The 17,820-nt window shown below is 39.8% G+C and overlaps 1 protein-coding gene across 1 annotated transcript in view; it reads left to right on the top strand.

The window, feature by feature from the left end:
• HMCN1 (hemicentin 1) overlaps positions 1-17,820 on the top strand; it is a 222,579-nt gene that overhangs the window by 159,371 nt on the left and 45,388 nt on the right. Inside the window, exons 79-92 of the mRNA XM_075286727.1 lie at positions 165-299; positions 386-520; positions 1,370-1,630; positions 3,770-3,960; positions 4,687-4,900; positions 5,370-5,504; positions 7,701-7,891; positions 8,895-8,976; positions 10,871-11,140; positions 11,255-11,425; positions 11,905-12,075; positions 12,710-12,880; positions 13,916-14,086; positions 16,652-16,822. Coding sequence (XP_075142828.1) covers positions 165-299; positions 386-520; positions 1,370-1,630; positions 3,770-3,960; positions 4,687-4,900; positions 5,370-5,504; positions 7,701-7,891; positions 8,895-8,976; positions 10,871-11,140; positions 11,255-11,425; positions 11,905-12,075; positions 12,710-12,880; positions 13,916-14,086; positions 16,652-16,822 — 2,469 coding nt within the window. The remainder of the gene's footprint in view (positions 1-164; positions 300-385; positions 521-1,369; positions 1,631-3,769; positions 3,961-4,686; positions 4,901-5,369; positions 5,505-7,700; positions 7,892-8,894; positions 8,977-10,870; positions 11,141-11,254; positions 11,426-11,904; positions 12,076-12,709; positions 12,881-13,915; positions 14,087-16,651; positions 16,823-17,820) is intronic.

The raw sequence follows: 17,820 nt of genomic DNA, 5'->3' as shown, positions 1-17,820 counted from the left end.
TTGCCTTTTATATAAATAGTAACTATGGAAAGTATGTGGTATTAAATATATGTATACATGTACGTGCCATTATGCGGTTTTATTATCTACGTTATATAGCAGTAGTATTAAGTATCCAAACAAATTGCATTTTCTATTTTTCTTCCTGATAATTTCCAAATTAGAGATTCCTGTTATTCAAAATCAAGTCGATTCTCTGGAAGCAATCCTAAGCCATTCTGTTACTCTCTCGTGTGAAGCCTTGGGTACGCCTTCACCTACACTGACCTGGCAGAAAGAAGGAGCTGCTATCAAAACAGGTACAATGTAATCTGCCTCTTGTATAAAATCTGCTGCTTGTTTTCTGGTCAATGAACTTTATACATTTTTATTCTTATTTTTGAAGGAAATCATTACACTATACTATCTAATGGAAACCTTGAAATTGTTAAAGTGAGACAGGAAGATGCTGGTACTTACACCTGTATTGCTCAAAATCCAGCGGGTACAGCACTTGGGAGGATAAAACTCAAAGTTTATGGTAAATGATTATCAGACATGACACCTAAAGGGGTTCTGAAGATTTTTTTTTTTTTTTAATTTTTATTTGCAGCATATAAGGATCTTGTGCAGAGATTTTGTAGCCATTTATAAGGCGGTCTACTTCTCTAACCAACATCCATAAACGGGTTGTCCACTTTCAGACCAATATTGAGAGACAAATATTATTGTTTGTATAACAAAAAGTTGTACAATTTTCCAATATACTTTCTGTATCAATTCCTCAGTTCTCTAGATTTCGGCTTGCTGTCATTCATTCTGTTTCTTCTAGTAGATAAACCTCTGACCATGGTCATGTGATTTATGGTCCATGGTCATGTGATTTACAGTCCATGGTCATGTGATGAGTACACAGGTGCCGCTCGTTATAGACAGCACAGTAATCAGACCTCTGTTTGGTAATCAGCTGTGCACCTGTGTGCTCATCACATGACCATGGACCGTAAATCACATGACCATGGACCATAAATCACATGACCATGGACCGTAAATCACATGACCATGGACCATAAATCACATGACCATGGACCGTAAATCACATGACCATGGATCGTAAATCACATGACCATGGTAAGAGGTTTATCTACTAGAAGAAACATAATGAATGACAGCAAGCCGAAATCTAGAAAACCGTGAGGAATTGATACAGAAAGTATATTGGAAAATTTAACTACTTTTTATTATGCAAACAATAACATTTGTCTCTCAATACTGATCTGAAAGTGGCCAATCCCTTTAATGGATTAGAAATAAAGATTATGACGGTAATAACATGTGACTGTTTCATGTCATAGTTCGTAAATAATATTAATTGTATGTAAATCTCCAGAGCCGCCAGCAATAAAGCCGCATCAGAAAGAGTACACTGTCTCTGTGGATGACCCTGTCACATTGCTCTGCGAGGCCTATGGCAATCCAGCACCGGAGATCAATTGGCATAAAGATGGATTACCACTATCTGGACAGAGAATCATTAGCAATGGAGCTTTGCAGATAGCCTTTGTTCAGCCTGATGATGCAGGCCATTACACATGTATAGCAGAGAACATAGCCGGCTCTGTCACGTCCAACATAAGCCTATCTGTTTTGAGTAAGTAGAACAATTGATATTATCATGAGGACCCGTAATTAATTTATAGTAACTTAAATGTTCACTTGGTTCTGTATGTGTATTCAGCAGATCCTTGTTCAACATTCTTCTGTGTGTATAGGAACAAAAATTACTCAGTTCATCATTTGTTTGTTGTTGTCTGTTTTTTTTTTTAGAAGAACACCAAAACATAGTATACCATACTTTTGTGTCTGTCGAAAAAAGGACAGCAACGGAACGTCTTTGTAACATTGATGTCTATGTAAATAGATGGGCATCTGCTTGCATCCATTTGCATCCATTTTTTGCATCAATTTTATTACATCCATTAAGCAGATGTAAAAAAACATGATCTGAATAAAGCCTAAAGGGAACCTGTCAGGTGGTTTTTCCACCATAAAGTCACCCGGATGAAGCAATTAATTTCTATTTGTGCCCCTAGGAGGGTGTAGAGCAGGTTCAGCACAGTCACTATGTCCGCTGACTAATCATATCTCCTGGGCTTGATTGACATCTCCCTTGTGATATCAGGGAGTGAGGGGACTGTGAGGGGGATGTCAATCATGCCCTGGAGGTGTTATTATCACCTAGCATGCTGCTATGCTGCCCAGCAAATCTGGCATAGCATGCCATATTATTTAGTACATGCACAGTATAAAGGTAATAATGAGGTCTGGTATTCAGAATTTCCATCTATTGGTTTTCAAAGCCCCTGAAAGATAAATATGCATATGCAGAATATTGCAAGAATGAATTATAGGAATGAAGGGAATTATCAAAGCATAATTGTGCTTATTTACCATTTAGCAGTTTGGGAATGTTAGTTGGCTCTACCACATAAGCTATACTGGGTTGTACTGTTTTCACTGAGAATCAGTGAGGTACAGCCGGTTGGTGTCATTGTGTGTATATTACTACTGTCACCGTTACTACACCTAGTACTATTGGTACTACTGTCACAGTTACTGCTGGTACTATTGGTACTACTGCTGGCACAGTTAATGCTGGTACTATTGGTACTACTGTCACAGTTACTGCTGGTACTATTGGTACTACTGCTGACACAGTTAATGCTGGTACTATTGGTACTACTGCTGTCACCGTTACTACACCTAGTACTATTGGTACTACTGCTGGCACAGTTACTGCTGGTAATATTGGTACTACTGCTGTCACCGTTACTACACCTAGTACTATTGGTACTACTGCTGGCACAGTTACTGCTTGTACTATTGGTACTACTGCTGGCACAGTTACTGCTGGTGATATTGGTACTACTGCTGGCACAGTTACTGCTGGTAATATTGGTACTACTGCTGTCACCGTTACTACACCTAGTACTATTGGTACTACTGCTGGCACAGTTACTGCTTGTACTATTGGTACTACTGCTGGCACAGTTACTGCTGGTACTATTGGTACTACTGCTGGCACAGTTACTGCTGGTACTATTGGTACTACTGCTGGCACAGTTACTGCTGGTACTATTGGTACTACTGCTGGCACAGTTACTGCTAGTACCATAGGTACTACTGCTGGCACTGTTACTGCTGGTAGTATTGGAACTACTGCTGGCACAGTTACTGCTGTTACTATTGGTACTACTGCTGGCACTGTTATCGCATGGGTTTCATATTGTTAGTTATTATTATTACTATTATTATTATTATTTATAGAGCACCACATAAATTCCATGGTGTTGTACATTTTAGGGTTTACATACAGTACGCAAAATATGCAAAACAAATACAATACTAACAGTGATCAACCCTGTGACAAGCAGGGCCTTTCTCTCCGCATTTTTCGCCCTTTTTGGGCGGAAACCAAACGTAAACCACACGGACCCCATTATAGTCTACAGGGTCTGCATGTTTCCTAAGGTAACCTCTTTCTTATGCGGATTACGTTTCCGTGCGGGGGTGGGGGTGTTGCTTGCGGGAACCTGGATGCAGATCTGAACCTGGCCTGAGACCAACCTATTATTTTCTTTATCATGAAGCTTGGAAGCATTGCAGCGTCTTCATTCAGTAACTATAGCAAACTATTCATTAACTCAGTAACATTGTTGTAGTAATAGGAGCATTTATATAGACTAGTTCATAGATTTCTTTCATTTGCATAATTGTTTTTAATTTTCAGTCCCACCTCAGATTGTCAAAAATCGTAAAGACTACATTGTGATACGCAGACTCCACGTTACCATTCCCTGTACAGCGCATGGCGTTCCAACACCGACAATATCCTGGAAAAAAACCAATGTGCTAATAAAGGATACAACTGGAAAATATAAGGTGCTGGCATCTGGGGAACTGGTGCTGTACAATGCTGAGGTAATCTTACTTTCTGCAATTTAATGTCTAGAGCTATGAGGTTGTAATATGTGCTCAACCCTGAAAGAAGAAGAAGTCCTATGGTTATGCATATTGAGGTAATGTCGCTAAGATCTGCAGTATATCAAATTTACAAACCTGGCTATGATCTGTGACATATGAAAGGGGCATAACACCAGATTGAAAGGAAAGTTATTTAACCCCATGAAACGCCCTAAAATTGGATCAAGTATTGTAGGATCATTGTGTGATATGAACAGAACGACGCCTGGCCACGTGTTGCTTGTGCTAATATGAGCATCCATTTCTATTTTTCTATTCCATTTTCATATGCATACCACTGACATGTCTATCAATCCTGTGATATCCAGAATTTCAAGACCTTTCCTTTTTGGTGTCACAATTTCAATGTTTTAGAGTGTATTCTGATAAGGAGCAATGCTGGGCTGCCACTGTAAGCTGTCCACCTGTCCACAGCATGCCCTCAGCACCCCCTTCCCCTTTCAGAAAGGGGCTAGGGCAACATAAAAATTCCACCTTTGACAATTTTGTGAATATTTGAGAGCCCATGATTATTGAAATTCCTATAAAAGTTCCTTTTAAGAATTTGTTTAGATTTTTATCTGCTAATAGTTTCTATACTTTTGCCTACTTGTCTATTAGATTGGCTGATGTGTTATACAGGCGTCTGGAAGCTTATTATGCGTTTATCTCTGTTTCATGTAGCAAAAAGATGCTGGGAATTATACATGTACGGCCATTAATGTTGCTGGAAAAGATTTTCACACAGTAAGCCTAGACATCCACTATGCTCCATCTTTTACTGAGCTTCCCTCAAATGCGTCACTAAATGAAGGCGAAAAGTTGAGACTATCATGTAAAGCAACAGGAAACCCTTTCCCTAAGATAACATGGGCTTATAAGGATAAAATAATTGCAGGTAAGTGAACAACAACATATGGGGCCATAAACTAGGACAGTTCCAGGCCCACCAATGGACGCTTTAACATTCTTGTTGTCCAGATCAAGTCTGTTTGTGACCTTGGCCAAAAGTATATAATGGATACAATGCCAATGTTTATTTGTAGAGCTTTTGTATATTTCTTACCTTTTACTTGCCAAATGCCCTGAATTTGCTAGGGACGCTTTCTTCTTTTCCAAGGTAAACGCTGCTGGATAAGGGATTTGGGTTGTGACTTAAATGGGTTGCTCATGATAAAGATGAGCCGCACTATCCGACACAATCCATTAACAGATCTGGCTTTTTTTAAAAACAAAACAAAAACAAAGATATTTTTTCTCAATATTAGCCCTTTAAATTTTTGTGAGATAGCATGTAGATCTACGTGATAAGATGAGGACAACATTGTTTGAAAACATACATTTCGTGATATGAAATATTTTTGCAGCACAACCTGGACAGAGTAAACTTGTGACTGATTTAGTGATTGAAAGGATACTAAAAGAGGAAGATGGTGCGTATACCTGCATAGCAGAAAACACATTGTCATCCGTTAACACTACAGCATACGTCTTTGTGAGAGGTAAGAGATACGAGAACTGAAGTTGTGCTGTGGTCATGCAGAATAATAATTATCAGAGGCAAATTTACTAATGTCAATTTAATGACTCTAATCCTAACCCTAGTCCTATTGACCTGGGTCTAGGAAAAGCATCATTGAGACATATGGAATTAGGCATGGCTACCAGACATGGTTACCAGAAGCTTAAAACTTCCTTTGCAATTTAAGAGATTAAACATTAAACATGTAATTGAGGCACATTGGCTGGTGTTCCTAAAAATGAATTGTGCAATATAATGGCATGTTCAGCTGGATGTGACAAGTAGTAAACAGCCACACAAACATACTGTAGGAAATTGCTAGAACAGCAGTTCCCCAGTAGCTGCTGGTGAACCTTGGGGGGGAGGAGCAGAATAGACAGTGAGCCCTAAGCTGAAACCTCCCCCCCCCCCCGCTATCCCTTCCTGCTTGCCGGTCCTTTCCTAAGCAATAGGCAACAGCTGGTCAATGGGCCCTTCTTATATATGTGACAAGACAGAGCACAGACAAGGCAAACAACAATAAAGGGAGGTCAGCTAGCCAAGGGTCAAGTAACAATTGAGCAACACAGTACAGAATGGTAATCCAAGAGAATAGTCACAAGGGAAGCCAAGGGTCAGAGATCAGTAATACAATAATAACAGAAAGAGGAGCTTAGCAGGGAAAAAGTCTAAAGACAGAGTCACAATAGCCAGTAAGCCTATGTGGGATAGAGCAGTGTTCCCACAGTGCAACGAAAAACACTAAGCAAAGAATGAAACTGAACTCTCCTCCTGCACCGCAGTGTGTGAGCGGAGGGTGACGCAGAGACCTGAAGAGGCAGAGACATTACAGTACCCCCCCTTTTATGAGGGGCTACCGGACCCTCACCAGACAAACCAGTTTTAGAGTGATTCTGAATTTTCTCTGCCTTGTATTTTAGATCTCCTTAAAAAACAGGCACTTGAGGACCAGGTAAAAGTTTTTTATTCGCCTGGCGTTTCCAACTTTTAGTAGCCAAGACCTTCTCCTCACGGACACACTCTAAGGTGTGCAAAGCAATACAGTGGGATGAGCACTGATCTTCCCATTTTACCAACTCCTTTTTACCCCAGTCAAAAATAGGGTTATGGAGGTTCAACCAGGGGAGTCCCAAAATAATATCGGAAGATGGATGCTCCAAAAAGCTTATGACCTCCGCATGTGCAGAGCCTACTTGCAATGTGATTAAGGTGGTCTTGCTTTGGACCTTACCCCTGGCCAGTGGGGCAAAATCTGCTCCAGTAACAGACAGAGGAGTATCAAGCAGCAAGAGCTCAATTCCTAAAGCTGAGACAAACGAATATTTGACAAAGTTTGCCGCAGACCCAGAGTTAACTAGAGCCTGGCCAGAAACAGATCTGTCCCCAGAGGATAGAGTCACAGATAATAGCATCTTATTTACGCCAAATACCTGGTTCCCTGAGTGGTTCTTCTGACTACCACTCAGGCATTGAATTTTTTTTGTTGGTGTGCAGGGTTCTGATCGAGCAGTCTCGGATGATATGATCTGGAGAACCACAGTACAGGCACCGCTTATTCCTGAGACAATGCTCTCGTGTCCTGGCATCCACAGCTCCCAGCTGCATGGGGTTCTCACCAGGAGTGATGAACAGGCAGAGATGTTACATATACACTATATATTATAAAAAGATACCTAAATGGCAGTTGCACTTATCATATAGAAAGCTAAATTATGTTGATACTGTGTATTCTTACTATAATTATTTGGTTTGAATTGGTATGACTCAGGGCTCGTTCACATCTGCACCCAGTCTCCGTTCATGCCGGTTTCCGTTTCCTGCACAAAACTGAGCAGGAGACGGAAACCTGCAGGATTCTTTCATACCCATTCATTTGAATGGGTTTGAAAGATGTCCGTCCGTGAGCGCTGGTGAGCTTTTTATGCTCTCCGCCGCGAAACCGTTTTTTAAAATCGGACACAGAGTCGGACATGCAGTACTCTGTGTCCGGTTTTAAAAAAACAGTTTTGCTCACGGCTGGACCCAGTCTGACAGCTTTCCGTCTTCTGCATGCAGAAGACAGAAAACTGAGAACGGACTCCAGCCGCTAGTGGGGACCTAGCGTCATGTGTCATTTGGTAGATTTTTGTACCTATTGTTGCTTATGACATTGTAATTTTTTTTTCAATGTTTTTAGAACCTCCTGTTCTTGTTGGGATCCACCATGTCAATATGACTCTGCCTTTGGGCGGCAGTATTATTTTAAATTGTATAGTAAAAGGAAATCCAATTCCTAAAATTCAGTGGAACAAGAAAGGAAATGATATTCTGCATAATAAACGATTTAAGCAATTCAGTAATGGCTCTTTGGCAATTTATAACACTAAGGTAAGCCAGCCTGTATCTACAGGAAAAAATAGACTTTATGATTGAATCATTTACTGTATAACTAAGAGAACTACAGGATATGTATTCCTAAAGTCTGAACAATCATGTATTTACTTATATTGTCTGGGATACGTAGATGCTACTGTAATCTCCATATCATATTAACTATCCTACTTCTGTGAAAGCAATGGCAAGAAGATTTCCTAACTCTGGTGATCTGCTGTTTATTCATTATACATCTGTTTTTTTACATTTTAAGTGTATGTGTGTAAGGAAACTATTAAAATGTCCCTACTTTTATAAAAACCCTTTGCGTCTCCTCTTTTCAAGCTGTTTTTCTCGACTTCCCTTCACTGATTGTCTTATTAGTAATAAAATCCATACCCAGCCCAGTTCACAGAAGTTTATGAAGAGGGGAGAGGGAGACGAAGCTGTCATTTATTACTCTCTACACTCTCTACTAATAGCCCACTGTCAACTTTTCGAAAAAGTGGCAAGTGACCATGTAGAATGAATGATGTGGCACATTGTTGGCGCAAAAAGGGTTGTGCACCAAAGATGCGCCTCATTTACATCCATCTACAGCAGTTACCTGATGTATATATGTTAAATAATTCCTCCAGTATGATGTTTCTAGAATGAGTTATCGTTTTTAGAACAGTTTTGCTCTTTTTGCTATCTTTGTTATCTTAGGGTGCATTCACACTATGGAACGCCAGCGTGTATCACAGCCATACACGCCGGCGTTACAGCAGGGCTGCCGGACACTTCCCATTCATTTCTATGGGAGCCGGCATGCAAGCGCTCCCCATAGAAAGGAATGGACTGCTTTTTTCCATTCATTTCTATGGGGAGCGCTCGCATGCCGGCTCCCATAGAAATGAATGGGAAGTGTCCGGCAGCCCTGCTGTAACGCCGGCGTGTACGGCTGTGATACACGCTGGCGTTCCGTAGTGTGAATGCACCCTTATACAAACATTCATTGATCACTTTGTGTCCACAGAATGAAGATGTTGGTGAATATACCTGCATAGCAACTAATAATGCTGGTATATTGGAGCATACCATTGCATTGTCTCTGCAAAGTAAGTTGTTTTTTGTTTTTTTTTACATTGGCTTTACACTTGCAAGTATTTATTTAAGTAATAGTTTCATGAAGACCACCCTTGTCTATAGGCCCTACAATAAGTCAACATGTTCTGGTTTATTCGAATGTTAGAACAAATTGTAAGGGAAATATTTGATCAGACACATTGGGGTGCCAAGAGTGGATCTTATGGCTGCCATTTTAGTATCTCTCCTAGTACACACCTATCCAGGTATCATAAATTATAGAACTAAAAAAGCAATGTCTCCAGTATTTCGTTAATCAAGATACAATTGCTGGAGCGTTGTTGAGGGAAAAGAGAAAGGGGCTAGTGGATGTAGATTTATCAGTAGCTTCAAAGGATGAATGCATTTATAATAATAATTGATGAAAATGAAAGAAATTGAAATAAAGATATTAACATGGCCTAGGTGGTATAACATATTTAGATCTTGGCAAACATTTTAGACCATCTTATTTCACTTCATGGCTGGTCTACAAATACACCAATAAGTAGCATTATAATACGGCCATTTATCATTGGTAAACATCACACATTTTGATTCAGGTCATCCCCTGTGATACTATCTGCAAGAATCAAGGGTTAGGTAACCCTTAGGTAAAAAGACTTTATATAAATGATTGAGTTCTTGCTGTACACCATTAGATAGTTAAATAAAGCTTGCAAAGGTAAAAATTACCTCTGAGGTGCTAAATACTTGCTCTAAAAAGAGAGACCTCACCGCCATACAGGATCATATTGTGTAGTGATTCCCTAAAAAATACCTCCCAACTTTCAAAGGACAGAAAGATGGACAAAATGTGTGTGAAATTTAGCTCCGCCTACTCCTACCTTGACTCCATCCATTCTCATCCATTTTTCTTTCTGCCCCCACACAGTATAATGCTCCTATAGTCACCCTACCATTATATTACCTCAAGTTATAATAAATGCCCCATAGTATGTAAGTCCCTCTCCTTATGCACCAGTTTAAATTGGGGGCAAATAGAGGGGGACATTAAACTGGGGCAGCTGGAGTGGAACATTAAACTGGGGCAACTAGAGGCAGACATGTCATCCTCCATCTTCCCCCAGTTTAATGTTCACGCCTCCAATTGTCCCCAGTTTAATGTCCCCTTTCATCTACCACCAATTTAATGTTTTCCCTTCATCTGCCCCTAATATAATTGCCTCCTTCAAATGCCACCAGTTTAATGTTCACCTTCATCTGCCACCAATTTAATGTCCCCCTCCATCTGCTACCAGCTTATGTCCTTCCTTCATCTGCCACCAATTTAATGCCCCCCCTACATCTGCCACCAATTTAAAGTCCACCCTTCAACTGCAACCAGTTTAAAGTCCCCCTTTATCCCTCCCCAGTCTAATGCCCCCCCCAAAAAAAGTTTAACATAGTAAAAACACTGATACTTCCACATCCTCGCTCCCCTGATGCTCTGTTCTCTCAGACTGTTCAAGGAGCTGCAGGCATGATGTGAGTGACATCATCACATTGCGTCTACAGCTCCTGTAGATGCAATGACTGACTGACCTCACTACAAATCCCAGACTTGAAATAGCTAAATCCCTCTTAAAATATCTGCTCAAACAGCATCTCAGACAACATACTGATTGACCCAGGAGCAATAGAGAAGTGTACTGACACACAGCAATTTGGCAGTGGTCACTGCTTGAATCATGCCCATACAAACACTTAAACTTTTTATGATAAGAAAATATCTTGTTTGATGTCGTTTGGAAAATTGCAGTTATGAAACCAATAGTAAATACACTTAAACAGAACTGTAATAAAACCATTCTTGCTTAGGCAAAATGTAGATAGAATTGATGTCCTATTCTAAAATACTTATTACACTACCCTTTCTATGGACAGAACCCCCCATCATAACAATACATCCAATAGATACTACAGTGAATGCCGGTGCATCGGTGGTTTTAGATTGCCAAGCAGAGGGAGAACCAAAGCCTGACATTGTCTGGTCCCGCGTGACTCATCCCATCTCTGGAGATAATCGACTCACCATATTATCAAATGGCTCTCTACAAATTATTGCATCCCGCAAGGAAGATACTTCCGTTTATGAATGCAGAGCTACAAATATCATGGGATCTGTAGTTGTCAAAGCTTCATTTACAGTACAAGGTAATATTTAATATCTTGCAGCACTTCTACATATTGTATTGGACATACAATATTGATATACAATACAGGCATTTTTACACAAACCAATAATTTATACAATCAACTGTTTTCCAGTGCATGGTGGGTTTTCGGATTGGCTGCCATGGCAGTCATGCAGTGTAACCTGCGGACAGGGAGTGCAGAAACGGGTACGACTATGTAACAACCCTGCCCCAGCAAATGGTGGCCTGTACTGCCAAGGAGAAGAGTCAGAGACCAAGACCTGTCAGAATAAGCTTTGTCCAGGTAATATGGATTTAATATTTTCTACATTGAATTCTGTATAATGATATGTAATCATTTGTTAAAAAACAAAACAAAAAACAAAACAGCCATATACATACATAGTAAATAAGGAAAACATCAACTCATATCAGACTAAGGATAAAATCCATTATAAAAAAAAAAAAAAACCTCTCAAAAACAGCGCTGAAAAATGAGTTGATCTGAGGCTAATATGGAGCTGACTATCCACATAGACTTTTGAAAATGTGTCTGCAATATTGGGCTTTTCTATTCATCATGGTTTCATTCATGTTAGTATTGAAGAAGGCAGAAATGGAACATTTCTACAAATCCTTTACAGATCCTTCTTATAGTATGCTATGATAGGATAATTTGAAAAAATGTGAGACTGTTGGAAAGGCTTAGAATTAGAAATGTGAATGTTTATTTGTGCGTCCAAGTATAACCTGTCACAATAAGGTATTTCTACTTTCATATAGTGGATGGAATTTGGTCAGATTGGAGTCCTTGGGAAGAGTGTTCAAAAACATGTGGAAGTGGTAAAAAAACAAGAACAAGGTCATGTCATGTTCCACCTGGCCAAGAAGGAGGGAAGTCATGTTTGGGGAAAGCCATGGATACTATAGAGTGCAACACAAAGCCTTGTCCTGGTATGTATTATTAGGGACAGATCGCATGTACAAAAATCTTCTTGATTCCATACAAGTAAAAGTAGAAGTTTGTATTAGTGACGCTGTATTATATAAATATGTTTAACACAATGTAAGACATTATTTTATAATTATACTTTATAACTGTAAAACTTCATGTGTTTACAGGTCACCATGTTGCGATCTGCCATTGCACAAGATGCAGCAAATTTAGAGTTTTCTCTTTGACAGTTTTCTTCAAAGGTTACCAGGAAAATTAGGCTGGCTTCACATGGGCGTGTTTGATCCCTCAAATACAGAAAATACGTTTTGTATGGAACACTGATCAAGGATCTGGACTTCTAACATTATGGTCATCTATGATGGTAGGAGTTCCTGCCTCCCTGTGTCTAGTATTGTATCATGTTTTCAGTACAGGACACTAGTCCTGAAGAGAGGCAGGAACGTCTAGCATCATAGATCACTATTATGCTTGGAATCTGCGTCCTTGGTCAGTTCTTGGTCCATGAAATATGTTTTCCATATTATCTGCGTTTCATGGGCTAAATACGCCCATGTGAAGCAGGCCTTAGTCTTAAACTTGAAAAGTTATGCTTGAAAGCCACATGTCAATTATGTTACTTTTTTTTTTTAGTTAATGGTATATGGAGTTCATGGCTAGCCTGGGGAGCGTGCAGCAAAACATGTGGGAAAGGAACTCAGACACGTGTAAGAGTGTGTAATAATCCTCCTCCATCGTTTGATGGATCACCTTGTAAAGGTCAAGACACACAGACTCAGATATGCTCTGACAGACATTGTCCAGGTACAGTCTATAATAACTCAAGGCATTGTTTGTATTCCATTTGATTATATTGATAACGTCATAACTAGTTCTAATACATCATTTTGGCAAATGTGTCTATTTCTATTTGGACTGTTCTCTATTACAATGCTAAGGGTTTCTGTAAAGAGATATAGAACATTGATCCATTGAAAAAAAAAAAAAAAAGGTGTCCCAGGATTAAATATAACATTTCTCTATTTGATCACCCAAAACATAACCATTTCTCTGGAAATACTTGGAAAAAGCCTCCTGGTATAAATATTGGTGTTACTATTGTTATGGTCCCATGGTGTTCTTTTTATTCCTGCTCTGAATATTCACCTAATTCATCTAGTGGTAGTGGTCGTATATGGACGGCAACTTAGAAGCATCAGGTTATGGATTGATTCCTACCTTTGTGTAGGCCAGACAATGAGAATCACAATTAGGCAAAGTTAAAACTAAAATATCAAATGAAAAATTGGAATTGGTCACGTTTTAGGCTGAAACTCCATGTTGCGTGAACACAGCTTTTTTTTGTTGTAGATTTTTTTTGTGGTTTATTGAGCCAAGGCCAGGAGGGGATTGAGCAGAAGGGAGAAGTAAAAGAACTTCATATATATCTCCCATTCTTTTTGTAGATTGTGGGGATAACGTTTTTCCTTAGGGAGAGACCACCTTCTCACCTTCTCCTTTAGTAGGCATTCTTAGCTTTGGCTCAAAAAGCCACAAAAAAAGCTGCGTTTCCACAATGTATGGCTTTAGCCTTAGGGTGTTTATTTCGATTGCTTATCTAGTGGCAACATATTCCTCACCACTTCATAGACATTATCATTACTGACTTTCCGAAGTAGGGATCACAATCTAAATTCCCAACCAGTCTGGGACAAAACAAAATTCCACACGGATGTTGCCCTTGGTCAGATTCAAACCCAGATTCCAGTGATAACATTATGCTGCAATTAATGTATGTGAGAGCTTCTTACATTGATGATTCCTGCTCATAGTGCCTGTCTGTTGTGCTAATTTGTTCAGTGGATGGAAAATGGTCAGCCTGGGGAAGCTGGACATCCTGCAGTTTATCATGTGGTGGAGGAATGCGACAAAGATTTAGAGAATGTTCAAATCCAGCCCCACAGTATGGAGGTCACAAATGTGAAGGGATGGAATATGAAAATGAATTCTGTAATGGCGACTTATGCCCAGGTAAGTTGCCATAAAGGATTGTTTATATTTATCAATAGATAGATAGATAGATAGATAGATAGATAGATATTGTGGGGGAGGTAGCTCGGTAGAAGCAGTGGTGCACACCCAACCAGTCAGAGACAGGGACACAGTGTTTGGTTCAAACAGGTTTATTTAGTAAAAACAGCAAAATAAATAAACCTTCAGGGCAGGTACAAAAAATAAGCAAAATAAAATACAACCGTAACTTCAGGCAAAAGGCAAAATAAAACTCCTGCTTGTCTGAGCTCTAACTAATACAGAATACGGCTAAATGTAGCTTACTTCTGGCCACACGATCAAATAAGACACAAGTCCCAGTTTGATCTCCCCAAATCTCAGCTCTCCAGAATAGACCCTAGCACCTCCTCTCGCTTCCAGGCTCTACAGTCTTTTATGGGCCAGTAATGAGGCCAGCACAAACACCTGGGGCTGAGGCCTACTCAAGACGCACACTGGACCACACATGTCAGGAATCTAGGAAATTGTGACTCCAGCACTCTGCCTGTCACCTTCTCACAATATATACAGCTCAAAGTGCAAAGGTTATTCTGAAAAAAATGCTGCAAAGTAAAAATCCTTTTAAAAATAGAAGTGTTAATAGTTTATTTTGTCAAGTAACAAAACAAGTCAATAAAGAAAAGATGCATCTAAATAAAATCAATATTTGGGGGGACCACTGTTACATTCGTGTCAATGTCCACACCCAGAATCTGGACTGCAGACTGCACCGCTAAAGGAAACAGGGGAAGGAGACTATCCCTAACACTATGGCGGCTAGCTAGGCCCTGCCTGCGGGTGGTGGTCAGCTGTTCCCAAGATAGCCTTGGCCCCGACAACTCCTGGCTCTCTAACAAGAAGGCCTAGCCGACAGATAGGGCAAGAGCTACAAGAGAGTTAGGGACTGGGGATGCTAAGGTGGTCACCCCTACCGAAACCAAGGTGCAGCTGCAGATAAAACAAACAGAATGGGATGTGCTGGACAACAGACACGCAGCACAACACAATACGTAACAAGAGAATGAGGAGAAGAACAGTGGAGAGGCGAGTAAAGGGTTAATACAAGACTGGACAAAACAAACTGGAACCCAGAACCTCACAAACAACCAGATAGTGTCAGGCAACCAGAACTGAAGGACAGGGCAAAGTTGAAGTGTGGAGGGAAAAACCAGACTCACACACAAAGCAACACTCACACCACTTCCTAGTCAGTTGCAAACCTATCAAACAATATTCCTCCCTGAGCTAAGAGTTCTAGGTGGTAACCATGAAAACCGGCAATTGGTGAAGCCAGCCCTCTTCCTTATACAGGCCCCAGGATAATCCCATAGGATACTGGAAATGACCAACACCTGAGGTTTGATCCATAGAACCTCAGGTCTACTCAAAAGGCTGATAGTAAATGCCCAAGCAGATGACATAATGGCAAGGAAACCACCATAAGATCCCAGACCACCGGATCAAAACCCAAGAGAAAAACACAAAATTTTATTAAACAAAACAAGGTCTTGACAACCACCCTTTGGAGGAGGAGTCCTGTAAGTGATAATATGGCCCCCACAGAGCCCTGAACTCAACATTATTCATTCTGTATGGGATCAAATGAAGAGAAGGAAGGATTTGAGCAAGTCTACATCCACAGAAGATCTGTGCTTAGTTCTCCAAAATATTTGGAGTAACTTCCCTGATGAGTTCCCTCTAAAACTGTGTGCAAATATATCAAGGAGAGTGGATTCTATTTTATAAGCAAAGGACGGTGACACCAAATATTGATTTAATTTAGATTTCTTTTTTGTTCATTCACTTCTTTTTGTTAATTGACATAAATAAACCATTAACACTTCTATTTCTTAAAAGTACTTTTACTTTACAACATTTTTTTTCACACTAAAACTTTTGTACAGTACTGTTCAGAGTATATATACAGTATGTCTATATATCTCAAACTGACCAACCTGGAAACTTGTTAAAAGAAATCTGTATTTAGAAAATAACCTATTTTTATGCTACATTTATTATGGTGTTCTCAAAAATTTTCCATGATGCAATATTTAAGATAAGATAATCCTTTAATAGTCCCACCATGGGGACATTCAGTGTGTTACAGCAGCATGGATAATACAATAATAATATAAAATACAAAATAGGAATACAAAAAGCTCCACAGTAGAGACATCACAGTGACAGTAGGTACAGATAAAAAGAGAAAGAAGATAAAAGGAGGGATATCACAGCTTCAGGATCTCTCAGTTCTCTGTATGGAATGATCTACGCTTAGCCCGGTGTTGATTGTACAGCCTGACCGCAGTGGGGAGGAAAGACTTCCGATAGCTCTCCTTCTCACACTTCGGGTAGAGCAGTCGGTCACTGACACTGCTGCCATCATCATCACAGGCAGGGTTACAATGTTAGCTAACACTGGTTTACAGCTTTGTCAACAGGTGATGGACACAGTACACCTCCTCCTCTCCATTCCTATCCCTATAGGATGCATAAATAATGATCTATTTCGTACATACACTAAGCACTAGACTTTCTTTCTAGTTCATGGAAACTGGGGACTTTGGAGCTCTTGGGGAGCTTGTAGTCGTACCTGCAACGGTGGACAGATGAGAAGATATCGATCTTGTGATAACCCAACTCCCTCAAACAATGGCAGAGGCTGCACTGGTTCTGACACAGAAATACACAAATGCAATGCAAACAAGTGCCCTGGTGAGTACATTGCTCTACAGTCTGAATGAAGCTGTGGTATGGTGCCCTGTAAGTTACAAGACACTTGAAGGATGTATGTAAAAAGCCTTGTCACCCCCACCCCACCCCCCAAAAAAATTCACAAATTATTTAATTATTTGACTACTCCGATAAAAACAAAATGTTATTGCTTTAGAAACTACACATACTGTGCCAAAGAAAACGTAAATGTGCCTGTTCATAATCGCTGTACCACATGGCCACCATCCAGACTCACTGAATCTTTGAGCATCTTCTGTGTGGACTAGAAATTATTTTCTCTACTTATTCCTGTGAGACATTATGGAACCAACAGAGCAAATAACTCCTGAATAAAGGCCCAGTAGGCAAGTGGATGCCATTTCGGTGGAGATTTTGTGGATTTATTGCGTTTTGGATTTATTTGTGAATTTATCAAGAAAAAAAAGCATTTTAATGGTAGAATCCCTTTAATTGTATTTTGTAGTACAAACATAGTATTTTGTGTCTGCTTGCTTCCTAATGACTTATTTAGAAACAATACATTATTTCCCCTAAGGTCTTATTCACAAAAACTTGAAAATTAGCCATATGACAGCCATTTTTGTAATGGCCATTAAACAGCTATTTCAAAAGATTTCAAAATTTGCTTTTAATGGGCCATCGAAATATAGGATGTGTTTGTATTTTTGTGCATTTTTGTAGATCCTTTAGTAGACTCCATAAAGAAAAATTTTTCCCCAAGAAAAATTAAACCTCATAGTACACAGTCCTTAACAAATGCAGGGAGAGATTTACTAATAATGTCTAAATGATAGACCGTGTCAACTTAGACTTGATAGTGTTAGGCTAGATTCACGTATGCGTCAGAGTCTCCATAGGAAAATTGGTGCGAAGGTCACAGGTGTCTGCTGGTAACCGCTGTTTTAGCAGACAAGCTCTCCATCGTTCGGGTCCCCTGGCGGACCTGAACAACAAAGAGCCTGGCTCAAGTATGAACC

The sequence above is a fragment of the Leptodactylus fuscus genome, chromosome 9, assembly GCF_031893055.1.
Source record: "Leptodactylus fuscus isolate aLepFus1 chromosome 9, aLepFus1.hap2, whole genome shotgun sequence".
Classification (NCBI taxonomy): domain Eukaryota; kingdom Metazoa; phylum Chordata; class Amphibia; order Anura; family Leptodactylidae; genus Leptodactylus; species Leptodactylus fuscus.
The sequence above is the reverse complement of the archived record's forward strand: the minus strand, read 5'-3'. Positions and strand labels throughout refer to the sequence as shown.